We start from the raw sequence: 16,610 nt of genomic DNA, 5'->3' as shown, positions 1-16,610 counted from the left end.
TGGGCCTCCAACACTGCCACTAATTGTTCCATTTACAGCCACCCATGTCATCGCTCCCTTAGTGCTGCCATGCTGGTGGAAGCAGAGACACAATGGAGCATGTTTGGGGAAATCTCAAGGATTGTAGAAATACGCCCCCCCCCTTAAAAAAAAACCTTAAATAAGGGTTGCAAGAAGTTTTGTGAGGAGAATTATTAGAAATATTGTAAAAATGGACAAGGGGGAGGATGGTCTGTTAAGAGATGTAAAGGCAATATAAAGTTAAGAAATGCATAAGAAGTGGTTAAAAAGGTGGATCATCAGAGGTGCTGAGGGAAGTCTAAAAAGATTGTATAAGTGATAAGTTTTGTGGTACATTTTATAATTTATATGTTAAAATTAATAAAAAATATTATTAAAAAAAACTTAAGTAAGGTGGGGAAAATCCCTCCCTCCTCTAACCCCCCCCAACACCCGAGGACTGAGCATGCCCAGTGATCACCAGGGGTCATGGAATGTTGAATATCAGCTGGAAAAGAAAAACAGAAAACTGAGCAAGGGGACAGTTCACAGAAGTGTCGCCCAACCTTTTTGGAGCAGCAGTGGTCACATCTAGAAATATGAGCAAATTTCAGGAGACTACCACAGTCAGCCTTCTCCCCCCCTCCCCCCCGCCATTGGAGTTTTTTTCCTTCCTGATCTAAATCATTTAAGTCAACTGCACTCAAGTCAGCCACTGCCAAAAGGTAAAATAAAAGACAACTGGGCCCCTCAAAATGAAGTCTTCACAGGTACCAGGTAAAGCACAAGGGGGCACAACAGTAGGGATACTAGGGATTCTCTTTGGAGTAGATCCACTGTGTTGGATTCAATGCAAGTTCCACTCCGCAATCCCACTGAAATTAATAGGCATGACTGACTCAGGTCCTTCCATGGGTCTACTCCAAGTAAGACTTAGCTGAGTATAGCCCACTGAAATTAATGGACCTAAATTAGTCTTAGATTCTAGCAGGTCTTCTCTGAGTATGACCAACTCCAACTGGGGTTTACAGTGTCCTGAAGGAAGTTGGTTGGTTGGCTGAGATCCTGAATGGGAGCCATCTTGCTAGACGGCAAAGATGCACTGCTGCATTTTCTGACAGCCCCTCCTTCTAAGTGTCCTCAATGGAAAGGTACCTGGTGATAGTCCTCCATGAACTTGAGGTGACTCTCCTCACAGATAAGCAAGTTGAGGTACTCCTTCCAGTCAGCGTGGACTGCCTCAATGTGAGCCTGCAAGCAAGAGGATACCAGGTAATGCTCAGTAGGTCACAGAAGGGACCAAGAGAGACTCTGATAGGGGACCAGCTGGGGGTGGAGAAAGGATCTCATGCGCATGACAGCAACCAAACTCACCTCAATGGGGATCTTCCCAGGGTGACTTTGGGCCAGTAGCTTATTGCCGTCCTCGTGCAGCTTGTTGATCGCTCCCTCTTTTTCTTCCAAATTCCGGTTGATGAAATTCTAAAGGGAGAAGGAAGGAAGCAGAGACATTACCATCTTATGTCTCGGCGGTCCACAACCCAGTCGGGCAGAGTGGTCTAGGGGGATCCAGCACCCATTACTGTTTCCGCAGCAGGGCCCCTGTCTCTAGCATGCTTAGAGGTACTCAGTCAGCATGAAAGGGGAGCTTTTCAGCCTCTATATGCTCCCAACACTAAGCATTGAGGAACACTGAAAACACAAGGGGCTTCAGTTTCAACTAAGTTCTCTTATGTACAATGGAACTTCAAGGAAAAGACGGATATTGGAGCAGTCCAAAGCATTTCCCCATGTACAGGCACAGGAAATTATTAGATTCAGGTGAAAGGCAACACATGGAGATCTGCATTGATGGTTGCAATGCATCCTTGGTTATTATTATTGCGTAGTCTTTGAAGGTTGTGGCTGTGACTATCATGAAGAGACTGACACTTCTGAATTTCCTACTAACATTATTGCTGTGACTCTCAGCAGGTCAAGGAAACATTGGTTTCAACCCCATTCCACACAGGGCCTTTAGTTGGATCGAGGTCGTTGGAGTTTACAAAGCTTCTCTCCACAGGTTACCTCTTCTGTCTCCTTGCCAGGTTTATTTTCCTTAATTGAATTTATAAATAAAAATGGATAGCCGATGTTGAAATTTATGGATCTGCTCTGAGGACGGCTAAGTTGGCTATCACCCAATGTATGTAACACTTAAAGAGTTTTGTATCTAAAAGTCATACCCAGAGTAGACCCACTGAAGGAAGTGGGTCTAGTCTGAAAATCACATAGTTGGATACAAACCAGAGTAGCAAAGGCAGGTCCCAATCCTGAGCAGTTTACAGTCTAAAATTGTGCAATGCAATTAGCAACAACAATATCACCACTAACACCATTTATCTGACACCTGTGTAGACACTAACTGTAAAGCCCATGTGAAACACATTCTTTCCCAAAGGATTCTGAGCACTGAATTTACCCTTCACATATTTACAGTTCTCAGCAACCCTTAACAGACTACAGGGCCCAGACTTTTGTGAGGGGAAAAATGGGCTTTGGATGTGCTTTGAAAGTATAGTGTGTACAAAGGGCTTGTGATGTCTTAAGATGTACAGATCAGATTAGTTCATACTGGAAGTCACGATGATTACCACCTCCTTTAATATATTTCTGCCCTTCAGCTTCGATTCAGGCTGAATAATTCAGATACAAATGCCAGAATGCGTTTTCCACACAGATCTCAAAGTCAAACTGCCTCCTGAGGGGGGATAAGCTCTGGGGAGAAAATGTACCTCATACTGGCGCCGGCGGCTTGGGTAGTCGAGGTTACGGTCACTCCAGTCAAACTGCATCCTGTCTTTAGCCTGCTGATCTAGCCAGTAGAGCTTGTTGGTGCAGCGCTGCATGTAATCCTGGAGCGAGTTCAAATCCTGCTGCCTCTGTTGGGATCCTGACTGCAAGGAGAGGGAGTTTTGTCAACCGTCAAGGCTTGGAGATAGGGAGTCACAGAGAGCAACTCGAGAGAGGGCTAAGTCTACTGTGAAATACATAACTTGTGCACTCCTGGTATCAAGATTCTAGACCACATTGAGTTGGGAATAGGAGGGGCAGGGAAGGAATAGCAGTGAGAGTATCTTGTGCACTTTGACCAAGCTCTGATCAAAGTAAGGAACAACAGAGAGCACTCTCAGGGTATGACTCAAAGGGCCCTTAAATGCTTATTGACACTGATCAAGGCTTTGTGCGCTGGGATACAGTTTAGGCGGGTGTTGTTGGGCGGGTGGTTATTGATATTATTTTGTGCATCTTTATTTTTATATCTTATTATGATTTATGTGGACATTTTCAATTTGGTTGTGTACTTTTTGATGTTTTATTGTTTATGAGTACTTTTGTTATGTTTATAATTATGTAATTTTTTTCATGTTGTAAGTCGCCTTGAGTACGTTTTGAACTATGGAAAGGTGGCACGTATTCAGGAATCCTCCTCAGCGCTGTCTTAATTCACATGGGGCATAGCATGCCAACCAAGGTCTCAGCCACACCATACATGTAACACACACATAAATCATATGGCTTCCTCCAAAGAGTCCTGGGAACTGTAGTTCACAGAGCTACAGCTCCCAGCACTCTTAACAAACCAAAGTTCTCATGATTCTCTGGGGGAATCTGTGTACATTAAATATGCTTTGTATATGGTATGAATGGGACTCAAGAGTCTCCTCACATCTTGGAAGAATGGCAGATGAAAGTGATAGACTATATGGAATTGGCGGAAATGACCGGCAGAATCCGAGACCAGGGAGAAGAGTTGGTGGAAAAAGATTGGAAGAAGTTTAAAGACTATTTGCAGAAACATTGTAAAATTAATGAATGCTAAAATGATGTTGGATTGAAATGAAGTGGCTTTAGCAATAAGGTTAAAAAGAATATGTAAAAATGGACTGATAATTAGATGAAAATATAAAGTTATAATATGTTAAGATATAGAATTAAGATAAATACAAAGAGGGAAAGGATTTGCTGAATTAACTATGTGAATTGGAATACAAAAAAGGGAGGTGTGAGGAGGTCAGGAAACAAGTAATTGAAATATAAGATACGAAAAGATTGATTTGTTTTTTATTTCTTCATGTATTTTTATTTTTATTTGCATTTTTGTGTCTTCTTTCTTTTTATTTTTATTTTTCTTTTCTTATTCTGTAATTCTCTTTTGTCTGTAAAATTTCAATAAATATTTTTTTTTAAAAAAAGAGTCTCCTCACATCACCTCTGACTTGCTTAGATGTACCAAAGTTAGTCCCTGATCTTTTGAGGACGGAAAATAAAAAAAACAAGGTCTTACCAGCAGTTTCTGATATTTCACCTGGAGCCCACTCATATATTCCTGGAAACAAACAAAGAGAAGATGAACAAAAGACAGGACAAGGCCCCCAACAGAGGGTTGTTACCACACTTCCCAAAGCAAACACACTTGCTACGTGCATGCAGCTTTTAATCAAATGATCAATCAATCACTGGGGAAGAGGCGATTTGCATCCCCCAAGAGGGTACTGGGTTCTGTCTAACTCCTTTCTTTTTCTTTTTGCTCTTCTTGCCAAAATCAGTGAGTCTTTGGGAAGGGCAGGGGGGAAATATGATGGAGGGGAGCAGATGAAGCCTTTGTGTTGGGGGTTAGCTACCCCGATTTGTGTATTAGATTTTTATTCTATCCTTCCTCCAGTGATCCTATACCAAGGAAATCCTCTCCTCTCTCGTCTGGTTCTCTAACCACTACAACACATGGTCTTGGTTGGTGTGTTTATGTGTTTGCTGTGGGAGATGGTTATAACACACGGCAAAAGTGTTTTGTTGAGTATTTATTTATTGGATTTGTATCCACCCTTCCTCCCGAAAAAGTCCAGAGCAGCCAGCACATAAGCTTTATCTTAAGCATTCTAAAGTAGTTAAAACATTATAAAAATAGATTCAGTAAACAATAAATACAAATGTTTTCAAATACCTCCTGAAAATTAATAAAAGTGAGACAGACACACCTCACTAGGGAAGGCATTCCACAAATGGGGAGCCACCAGTGAAAAGGCCCAACCGGGCAGCCCCTCGTGGTGGCAGCCCCAACAAATAACCTCTCTCATTCAAAGAGTAAAGCTTACAGAGTCTCTCATTTAAAGACTATGTAGGCTGTGGAGGAGAAAGGAGAGGAGCTAGAGTTAGGCAGGACAAAGTAACATCTGCAACACTTATTCAAACCCACTACGCAAGGTGGTGTTGGCCCTTGAATTGTGTTTGAATCACTTTTTGAGAGATCCCTGAAGCTCCTGAACCTTTAGCTGGGGTGCATCGGGCAGAAATCCAACAGGTTCACCTTTCCTCATCATCGGAGTCCCTGTGATGGGGAAAAGCTACACCAGTTGGATTTCACCTGTCACTGCTTAAAGGCACAGGAACTGCGTAAAACCAATTCTGTCCCCTCCCCTCCTCCCGAAGAACTGCAAAGCAGGCATTAGAAGCGCATGATACCTTGTCACCTTCCTTGCTGATGTGCGGTCCTATAGCCATCACTTCATTATGGAAGATGTTGTGCTCCTCCACCTGACCATTGACTGATGGCAAGTCAGTGCCGAAGCCCTTGCTGTTCAATATTTCCTAGTGGTAAAAGAAAAGTGGGAGGTTCCAGTCTTTCCGCCAAACTCCTGGCAAACAAAGCAGGCCAAGAACATAGCAGCACAGGAGGCTGCCTTATACAGAGTCAACCCACCAGTCTGTTTAGCTTAGTATTGTCCAAAGCCAATGTTCTGCAGCCTTGGATTCCCCAGATGTTGTTGCACTGCACCTCCCATCATCCCTGACCATTGGCTAAGCTGGCTGGGGCTGATGGAAGTTGTAGTCCAACAATGCCCGGGAACCGAAGGCTGAACACTCATCTGCACCAGCATGCAGACAGTTCTGTGCCAAAAATTCCTCCTGCATTTTTTTTTAACATTCCTCATCAGAAATTGCACTTGGAAATTATCAAAGAGGACAGGGAAATCCTTATGGGTGGGATGTAGGAATTTTGTGGCATTTGCCTTATTTTTGAGATGGCAGGTGGATGCTGTTGAGCGTCCTTTCTGTTGTTCTACAAACCATGTCTGCATTCTGCATTCTGCATTCTGCAGCCTTCCTGGGTGCCCACATTTCAATAAAAGTCATTTAATTAAACAATGTTCAATTAAAGGGAAGACAGGTAACTCTTCCCATAGGTGGTTTTTTCTTATTCTTCTTTTTCAAATCAGCAAGCACAGGCAGCCAGAGAGTTTGCAGTGCACTGAAGAAATGTTTATAGGGAAGGAAACAGAGACACCACCCTTGGCTACCTTGCAAATGAAAAGGCGAGAGTCTTGGGAACGAGGCAATAAATCACCAACCCCTTTTGGCGGGGCCAAAAACGTTTGAGAAACCAGAGTACAGATTTCAATGCAGCGCTACCTCCAGATGTCCCAGTGATGGCTGGGGCTGATGGGAGCTGCCGTACAAAACATCTGGAGGGCACCAGGTTGGGGACAACTGGTCTGCACTGATTTGGCATGCACTGCAAAATTCAGTGAAGTGCAACTTCCGAAAAATGGCTGCATTTTAGCTTGCATCTTGTTTTGGAAAGAAGGTTCACCTTTTCATGCAAACTGAACTGAATGTGTCTCCCGTCCCTAGATGCAAGTATCTAGATTGTTGTTGCTGCTGTCTTTCCCTTCCTCCAAAACAAAACTGTCCTGTTTTAAGTCCACTTGTTGCAATTTTGCACAGGATGGCGCTCAGCCAAGATGCAGAAGGCTCCCTCCTGTGATGCTGGATAGCCGTGCCCTGCCCCTGGCAAAGGGAGGGAAGCTCCCGCCAGGCAGCCCAGAGACAGAACTGCAAAGCTAGCAGAACCTGGGCTGCTGCACAAAGCCTCTCATTAAGCCAAAAGCTAAGGGGCATCTCCAGCCAGCAGCCAGGGAGGATTTGGGGGGGATTTGCAACTGGAAGCTGACAAAGCAACTGGAAGAGGAGCAAAAATCAACAGCGGGGAAGAGATCTGGCAGCCGAAAACTTTTATCTCTCTACCCCGTTTTGTGAGCTGATTAACAGTGCCCAGACACCTGACGAGTGGGGCGGGGGCAGGACTTTCATTCAAGACAACTGACACTGCGTGAGCTTTTCAGTACATTCATAGCTAGACTTGGGGTTGATGGAGACAGGTCCATCCAGATGAATGGGGGGCTGCCCCACCAACCTCAATCTGCCCTCAGCCAGCCCCCACCTGTTTACCTACCTCCTTCATTACCAGTCCAGGTGGCAACACATCCTCCTTAGTTTTAGTGTTAACCCTTGCAGAACTCAGCAGGGAGGAGGATGGGGACAGGCTCTGTCTGTCATTGGCTCTGGCTCCGCCTGTTATTTCTTCTGGCTCCACCTACTCTTGGGCCACCTGCCAGCCCACAGGTGGAAGGTACCATTTCTGAATGCCCACCCCATACAAATGAGGGACCTTCATCCCAGTGATGGAAGTACTGTAGCTATTCTTAACTTTAATATATGGAATTGTTTTAAATTGGTTTATATATACAGAGCTGTTCCCCCCACTTTTACTGTTTTCTGATTGTAACTGTTTTATTTGTTTTATAATTGCGTATTTTACTGTTGTAGCCCATTCTGGGACATTGTGGTTGAGATAGGAAATCTAAATAATATATAAGGAAACTAGGCAAAGCTTATAGTGCATGGATTACGTTAACGTGAACTTTTAAAAGTGTGCAATTAGCAGTTAAAGGGAAGTCTGAGACATACTGGGGTTGCAGAGGGTGGGGAGGGAGAAAATGGAAGGTCTGCAAACAACTGTTTGGGGTGAGGGGGTGGTCTTTTGGAAAGTATGCTGGAGGATGAGCTAAATTCTCCACCACTGGTCCAAAATGCTGCTCTGGCTTCAACTTACACACACACACCCACTTACCTACCAAAACAAAAAAATATCCCCCATGCAAAGTACCTGGATTCAGGCAATTAACGTCATGTTTATTTAAGGCCCAGAATGGATTTAAAAAGGCTCTTTGGCAAACAGAAATCTAGAACAAGAGGGAGAAAAGTTCAAGCCCAGCTCTCTCTCTACTGCACTACATTTCTAGTTCCAGGGAGAACTCCACTTAGTGCTGTGCTGGATGCCCCCAAAGCCCATATTTTGGAAGAAATGGCTCCAGTCTAAAGAAAAAACAGATCAGATGTCCACTAACTGGATGCAAAGCACCTACTCACCTGCTTCTCTTCAATCACCGTGGTCCAGTTGACTTGAGGTTCAATTTCCTGTGGGGTGAAGTTGTAGATCTGATCATGTTTCACACGCAAGTTGCCCACTCTCTCCTTTAGTTGCCGGATGCTGATGGAAGGAGAGAGAATACAAGCAATTACTGGTTTCTCTGAACAACGTATAGACGAATGATTCCCCCTCCCTTAACTGCAATACTACTTTCCTCAAAGTGAAACATTTTGGACACCCCCCCCAAAAAAAACCCTCCTACCCCACATTGCAAAAATGTCATATCAATTAATTCTGTTTTCCAAGTGTGGATTTTAAGGATCTACACTAATTACTCAGTAATGCACTCTCTCAGCCTAACCTACCTCACAAGGCTGTTGTGAAGATAAATGGGGTGGTAGAAGACCTGACTTGAACTAGCCTAATGTGTTGGTTTGAATATATATATATATATATATATATATATATATATATATATATATATTATGTGCATTTTGAGAGAAAATTTGTATAGAAATGCATTTTTGGGGGGTGGGGTGGGGAGAATGTGCTCTAAATCAAAATATGTATTTTGGCACTCAAACCTGGACTTATGGTTGAGGGCGTGCTAAAATGGCATCGACTGGTAACAGACAGATTTGCTCACCCCTAGATGAAAGTTTCAAATCAAGCACCATCCCTTATTGCAGGGGGTGGGGGAGAGACCTCTGGCCCATGGGCCTAATTGAGTACATTAGGCCTCTAAATTTGGCCTGCAAGGCTATTGGGGCAAACTAGACCCACCTGTCTGTCAACTGATGTCATATGATATTAGGTGTGGAGATCTGTTATCTCCAACCTAAGTGTTAGCTAAGCTTATATTTCATCTTAGTGCTGTGGTGCTTAGTGCTGTGGTGCTCTTTACAAGGTGGCAGGCAGTAGCTTATCTCTGATCTTAGCACTGTAGGAGTACAACTTTACCATCAAGCTAAGCCTCTGCTGCTGCCTTTTACAGTCAGTCATAGAGCAGGCAGAAGCTTACTTCTGATCTTAGCACTGTAGTCCCACCATGCTAAGAACAGAGATAAGCCTATGCCTGCTCCCTTGGCTTGAACTTTTTATCACCCGCCAGTGGCCCCACCCATTTGTCAAAATAGCGCACAAAAGGAGGGCCCAACTCTGGATCTAGCACTCCTCCCAGATCCGCTTCCCCACCCCTGCCCTACTGACTTCCCCAGACTCACTCTTCTGTGATCATATCCCCCTGTGGGTGTTTCATGTGGCGGGCGATGGCAGCATCTCCATCCAGGACATAGAGGAGCTTATCAGATTCTATTAGCTTATCTGCCGTGAGGTCTTGGTACTCAGCAGGTTGACCGGCCTTAAGCTTGTGCAGGTCCTGAGAGAGCGTTTGGAAAGGGAGAGCAGGCTTATGTAAACAGCAGAATCAACATAGTGCCAAAAGAAGTATCTCGGGTCCTCTTCCTAACCCCCCAAACCTACAGGGAAGAAGAACTGATCCAGGGATCACTCTAAACAGATCCACTCCACTTCTGTTCTTCACTCACAGCTTTGAGCTGGTTTTCATTGTTTTCATTGTTAAACAGAAGCAGAATCAATAGAGCTGTGAGGTTAGAACATTAAGAGAATGGGACTCCTAATGAAACAGTAGAGGTGACACCTCCTTCCTTCTAGGTACAGAGGCTGACCAGACCATCAAGAGGGTTCACAGGCAGGACCCAAACCAATGGCTTCAAGTTACAAGAAAGTAAATTCCAACGAAACATCAGGAAGAACTTTCTGGTGGTAAGAGCGGAAGGGACTCGCTTGGAAGGTGGTGGACTCTTTTTCTTTGCAGGTTTTGAAGCAGAGGTTGGATGGCCATCTTTTGGGGTGCTTTAGTTGAGATTCCTGCATTGCAGAGGGTTAGACTAGATGGCCCTTGGGGTCCCTTCTAGCTCTACAATTCTATGACAGCATCCTTCACCATACATCAGGCCAGGGGACTACTATAGCAGAGCTCTGGGAGAGGAGAATGGTTAGGGACTCAAAAGGAGTAGCCGGGTGAGGTGGGGAGCTGCCACCACACAACACAGATCAGCTGCCAGAGGCTGCTGGCTCACTCTGCCCAATGGCAGAGATGGCTGGTACCCATTGGGACTGGTAGGATGGAAAGCAGGAAGCCCAAATAGTCTGTAGAGCCAGAGTCAATGGCAGGCAGAGCCAGCTCATTCTAGTTTTGTCCCCCAACCTCTTCCTGCCTGCTTAGTTCTACAAGGAAACACTGAGACTGAAGAGGAGGAGGGAGCCGATGCCAAGTCCCAAGGCAGGCAGATGGGGCTGGCTGAAGGCAGACAAAGGTCGATGGGGCAGCGCTAAGGGACAAATGCCTCCACTGCCTAATGGTAGGTCAAGCCCTGCAAAACAATAACTGTTGCTAGGTTAGGAAGTAGGAACTAAGCCTATTTTACAATCTGAATTGTATAATTAGAGATGGACCTATGTCACCTTAGGCTGCATTTACATTTAAACTGGTCTGAATTGATGTTTCACCCAAAAGGAAGCCTAGAAAACGTAGTTTTGTACAGGTTTTGAGAACACTGTGTTAGAGAATTCCCAGTATCCTTAACAAACTACAGATTCTCTGGAGGACACCATTTGTTTAAAGGCAAAGGAAAAGGCAAAGGGACCTCTGACCATTAGGTCCAGTCGTGGCTGACTCTGGGGTTGCAGCGCTCATCTCGCTTTATTGGCCAAGGGAGCTGGCGTACAGCTTCCGGGTCATGTGGCCAGCATGACTAAGCTGCTTCTGGCAAACGAGAGCAGCGCACGGAAACGCCGTTTACCTTCCCATCGGAGCGGTACCTATTTATCTACTTGCACTTTGACATGCTTTTGAACTGCTAGGTTGGCAGAACCATTTGCTTTAGATGTGTTTTAAATATATGGTGTGGATGTCACCTTATTTGGATCCCTCAAATGTTCAGAAGCCACATTTTGTTTAATGATACTTTTTTTCAACCTCTGGCTCTGTGTTTTATACTGATCTTATTTTATTGCTAGTTTTTAATTGTATTTTTATCTAAGTTTTTTTGTTTTTGATTCATAGAATCATAAGAGTTGGAAGGGATCCTGGGGGTCATCTAGTACAGGAATTTCAACACACGGCCCCATCCTATTTGAAACCACACCAGACCCTGCTTAGCTTTGCAAATGTACTAGCAATTTTATTGCTGCACCATTATTGATATGATTCATTTCTATGTAAAAACCATGTTGAGGTTATTTTTTTAAAAAAATGAAAAGTGGTATATAAGAATGCTGAAATAAAATAAACTCACGTTTTGCATCTTAGAGTCTGCTTCCACAATGTTCTTTTCCACCTGGTCAGCATTTTTCTGCAACTTCTCAATCAGCTCAGACAACTCCTTGCTGGATATGCTGTGAAGAGAGAAAGAGATTTCAAGAAGGATGAAAAAAGCAGATCACAGCCAGCCAGGAGCTCACTCAGGGATATAAGATACAAGGAGCAAGAGTTTCCCTGTGCATATGCAAAGTGCTTTTAATTCACCACCAAGTAACTGCAGCCAGTTGGCCACAATTTTTGGAATAAGAGGAGGAGGGGATTCCAGGAAGCACTCAGCCCCTAACACCTTACAAAATAAACACTACAAAAGCAGCAGTTGACTACACTAGTTTGTAAAATCAAAAGAACAGTAGACTACTTCAGTGTAGTGTTTGAAGGATTATTTTTTTCTGGTGAAGATAAATGTTTATAAAGCACTTTGCTTTCATAGCGAGTCTAATTTTTAATTTGCAAAATGCTTTCACAACCTTTATCTTCATCCAAACGAGCACCCTGTGAGGTAGGTTGCAGATAGCACCATTTTAATGCTGGGGGTGTGTGTGTCAAGGCTAGTAGATAGCGACTTGCCCAAAGCGAAAGATCAAAGCCATGTATGTGTAACACTTGACAATTTCTTTTTACTGGTCCTGCTTCTGTGCTTTTAAACAGCAACTGAACAGGCATAAATCTGCGTGAAACTTATCCCTAGCAGGGAATTAAGAGCTGGGTAAAGTTTAACTCATCCATGTCATGCTGCTGTAGGAGCCAAAGGAGCTGCCCATGAACAAAAGTTGGCAACTGGCCATTGAAGATGCTTTGGACAAGAGAGGAAGCATTCAGCAATTCAGAAGGGTGTCTGCAGTCTAGCAGGTTGTGGTTGATGCTCCACCCATGAAGGCCTCTGGGCACCCAGGAGAGATTAGTGTCTTCTACCCAATGCCACTCAGCCTTGGTCATTCCCCATCAAATTTCCTACATTGAAGCCTAGCCATGCAATCTTTGCTTGAGGGCAGTGGAGTCGGAACATCCTCCTTTTGCTGGAACTGACACTGGCTCCGGTTTGGCAGAGTTGGGGCAAAATACCAAACTGTTGAGGCAAATCCAAGATGGTGTCAAGCCACAGAGCCAACTGCTGTTGCCTTCAGGAAGCAGCCTTTATAGGGGTGCCAACTAGAATAAAAGATTTGGGTGCATGCACACCATTTGAATGGCAATGCCCATCAACTTTGGAGAGGGCCTGAACCATTCAAATATTTTATTGGGGGACGAAGGGACCTCGGCCTCTAGGAGTTGGTTCCTATGGAGTTAGACCACTGGCCCATCTAGCTCTGTACTGCCTAAACTGACTGCCAGAGGCTCTCACAGGCTATATACGTCCTAATTTATGAGTGTACACCTCCTTCCGGCAACTCCTGCTGCCAAGCTGGGGCCAAATGTATTGCTCTGTTTTCCTTTGGACCACATCAGTGAGGCTGAGAGGAGGGTCTTGTTATATGGGCAGTGCAGGACTTCCATACACACTGCCCAAGCTTGAGCCCCGGAGAGGTCACTTTGGTGCTGCAAACACAGCAAAAGCAACATGGGTGGCAGCAGTTACGAGTTACAGGTCTCTGCAGCCACAGCAGGCGCCGTGATTCTCCAGCGGTTTATCACTATTTATTATTGTTAATTCTTATTTATTGTGATGATTATACGTAGAGCTGATCTGGCCAAACTTCAGGCTTGCAGAAACTACCTTTTTGGTTTTTTTTACTGGAACCTTGAAGTCCATCAAGTAGAGGAAAGCTCAAAACAGTGGTTCGTGTGAAGGCGGAACCAGGTCCAAAATGGGGCAGAGCCGAACCCCATGAAGAAGAAGAAGAAGAAGAAGAAGAAGAAGAAGAAGAAGAAGAAGAAGAAGAGTAGTAGTAGTAGTAGTAGTTTGGATTTGATATCCCGCTTTATCACTACCCTAGGGAGTCTCAAAGTGGCTAACATTCTCCTTTCCCTTCCTCCCCCACAACAAACACTCTGTGAGGTGAGTGGGGCTGAGAGACTTCAAAGAAGTGTGACTAGCCCAAGGTCACGCAGCAGCTGCATGTGGAGGAGTGGAGACACGAACCCGGTTCCCCAGATTACGCGTCTATCGCTTTTAACCACTACACCATACTGGCTCTCTGAACCATACTCTGAGATGGTCAGTAAATCAGAATGGGAGGTACTACAGATCAGAGATCCTAACAGGGTTAGAAAGAGGCTAAGCCTGCCTGCTGTCCTATCATCCCTAGTTTGCCTCCTTCAGGAAGCAGAAGCTCTCCCCTCTCTCAATTGTCTCAAATTTCAGTTCATTGAGGCTTCCCCCATAGAACTCAGCGGGATTCTTCTGAAAACTAAGTCACCCTTGCCTGCAAAGTCTTCTGGATTAGAGTACTGTTTCTTATAGTTCTGAAGCTTGATGTGCATTCCTGCCTGCCTACCCAGCCACCCCCAAATCCAAATTAGAAGCAGTCTCCCTGCCTACATTGCAAAGGGTTAAAATATGCAAAAGCAGGAATAGCCTTCTGCATGACTCCCTGATAAAGAGCACACAGGGACATAACAGGCAACTACCTCTGCAGACACTGAATGAGCAATTTGGACTCATGGAAATCTTTGGTTGTTTCATTTATTTCTCATAACATAATAGCCGTTCCCTCGTGGCAGATAGTTTGGGAATTACTGTGCTGGAGTGATGAAAGCCTGGCACTTGACAGAACCTTTTGGTGAAACCTCCCTCCTGCTTATACAGCACTGTTCCTACTAAGCAATTGCCTCTTGACTTGCCAAGCTTGTTCTCTCTCCTAGCCAAGCATCCTCTCAGATGGAGGGTGACTCACAGCTCCTCTGACTGACAATTTTGGACAGGAAACGAGACAGCAGCACAGCATCCGGACAGGAACAACCAGAGATCCTGAACAAGGGGCAAGGTCTAATGAGAGGCTTGTGCACTAGAAGAACTATGCCAGCAGCATTCCTAGGCTTGTGAAAACTGAAGCAGACAACCACAACCAACCCCCCAACCCCCGTTTTCCTAAATGATGCCTTAAGAAACAGAAGGCAGCTTTTGCTTGCAAATGATAGGAACGGGTAAATTGGTCAGTTCCGATTTCTCTCATTTTCTCCCAACCTTCTTCCATACAGTTCCCCACGTTTCCACTTCAGTTTGCAAAATTAAAGTGAAAAAGACCCCACGAAAATTCATCAGCGTTAAGTGTCCTCTAATTGTCAAGGTATGGTCATAATCAGCACCACACCATTTCCCAAATATTCTCCCCCTGTGAAAGTGGGGACTGGGGGGTGGTTGCTTTGGTCTCCCCACCTCCCTGTTTGAGGGCTCTCCCCCCTGACACCTTGGCTCCCCAACAAATCGACTCCCAAACAATCGAAACCCAGAAGTGAGTGTTCCGGTTTTTGAACGGTTTTCGGAAGCCAAACATTTTGTACAGCTTCCAATTGGCTGCAGGACGCTGCTGCAGCCAATTGGAAGCTGCGCCTTGGTTTTTGAATGGTTCCGGGAATCAAACGGACTCCCAGAATGCATTCTGTTTGAGAACCAAGGTATGACTGTATAAGGTTTTGCACTCAAAGGATGGGTTTGCTATTAGTAATTGGCTACTGCAGAAAATTATCATGTGCTCGGACCAACTGATCTTGCACTCACAACAGAGCCATCACAACAAACACATGTGGTGAAACGCATGAGCTGAACCTAAGAAGTGTGAAGATCCCAGTTCAGTTCTCACCTTGGCCACAAACTCACAAGGTAGATCTAAGCAAGCCATTGTCTCTCAGACCCACATCTGAGAAACGTGGCTAATAATAAAGTCACCAAGATTATGAATGTTTGAATTGCTTTGAAACCCACCCACCCCCAATATAGATATAAATAGGATAAGTTAGATTAGTATGTTTGGCATTTTGTATTTTGTTTGTAAAGGTGTATTCTGCAATATGTTATTGATGCAATAATAGTGCATTAGCAGTGAATTTATTCTGAACTGTCCATTCACCATACTGCTTGATTCATTGCTCTGTGATGCTTCCCCAGTGTTACTGGAAGGAAACACTTGCACTATAGTGCAATAAAATAAACAAGAACATTTTCGGTGCAAGAAGCTACAGGATTTCAGCAGGGAGTTACTGGGACAGGCACTGACTGTAAACAAAGCAGTATGTCTGCCCTAAAACTTTTGCAGGGGTAAACAGTATTTGAAAGCAGGAGCACAAATAACTACCCCAATAGCATCATGAGTGCAAATTATCATGAATACATGGTAAAAAGCACTTCTAGAGGTGCCCTGAGTATTATCATTAGCATAAGAAACTCCTCCAGTACAATAAGGTGCAACAGACTCAGGAAAAATACTCCTACATTGGGTCACAATAAGTCAATTCACACAAACTTACAAGTAGGGGCAAATGCACTTTTTCTGGTTGGTTTTGGCCTACCGCAGGCTTCACATTCATTCCGGTTGTATTAAACTTCAAGCTTGGTGTCTGTCACTGTAGCTCTGCTCGATCAACAAAGGCATGCCATTCCTGCCAGGCTTCATGTACCAGCAGCAAATGAACAGTATTGTGGAAGGGACAATAACCATTCAGTTTGCCTTTCAGACCCTGCCAGGCAGGCAAAATGATACCACTGGACTCTGGTCAGCAGAAGGCTGGAGAAACAAAACCCTCCCTAGCAGCTCCGCTGAGAAGCTGCACGTGCCAAACTGATTTACACAAGTGGGACTAATGTTACAGTGTGACATGCTCCTGTCCAGGGCTCCAGCCAACCATGCATGTTTTTTCAGAGTACTCCATTCCATTCCCCCTCCAGTTTCCCATCACATCCCTATCCATCGCACCAAAGCAAGTTTGGCACTGATTCTCTCATGTGATTTATTCCATGCATGAATACTGTCGTGCTGCGGTGGGAAAGATGCCTTAAAATCAACTCTGCACCACAACCAATGTAGCTTTTATTTTATTGTTATTCTTATTCTTACATTTGCTTTGGAGATACTTTTT

The 16,610-nt window shown here is 44.4% G+C and overlaps 1 protein-coding gene across 2 annotated transcripts in view; it reads right to left on the bottom strand.

Annotated features, from left to right (window-relative positions):
- Positions 1–16,610, bottom strand: part of PPL (periplakin) — a 48,924-nt gene that overhangs the window by 15,047 nt on the left and 17,267 nt on the right. For both annotated transcript variants that reach the window (XM_083584844.1, XM_083584845.1), the window contains exons 2-9: positions 11,572–11,671; positions 9,475–9,629; positions 8,251–8,371; positions 5,503–5,628; positions 4,328–4,369; positions 2,775–2,936; positions 1,375–1,482; positions 1,156–1,251 (exon numbers count right to left, since the gene is read on the bottom strand). In XM_083584844.1, coding sequence (XP_083440970.1) covers positions 1,156–1,251; positions 1,375–1,482; positions 2,775–2,936; positions 4,328–4,369; positions 5,503–5,628; positions 8,251–8,371; positions 9,475–9,629; positions 11,572–11,671 — 910 coding nt within the window. The remainder of the gene's footprint in view (positions 1–1,155; positions 1,252–1,374; positions 1,483–2,774; positions 2,937–4,327; positions 4,370–5,502; positions 5,629–8,250; positions 8,372–9,474; positions 9,630–11,571; positions 11,672–16,610) is intronic.

The sequence above is a fragment of the Podarcis filfolensis genome (genome assembly GCF_964270895.1).
Source record: "Podarcis filfolensis genome assembly, chromosome: 14".
Classification (NCBI taxonomy): domain Eukaryota; kingdom Metazoa; phylum Chordata; class Lepidosauria; order Squamata; family Lacertidae; genus Podarcis; species Podarcis filfolensis.
This window is presented reverse-complemented; position numbering and strand designations above follow the sequence as displayed.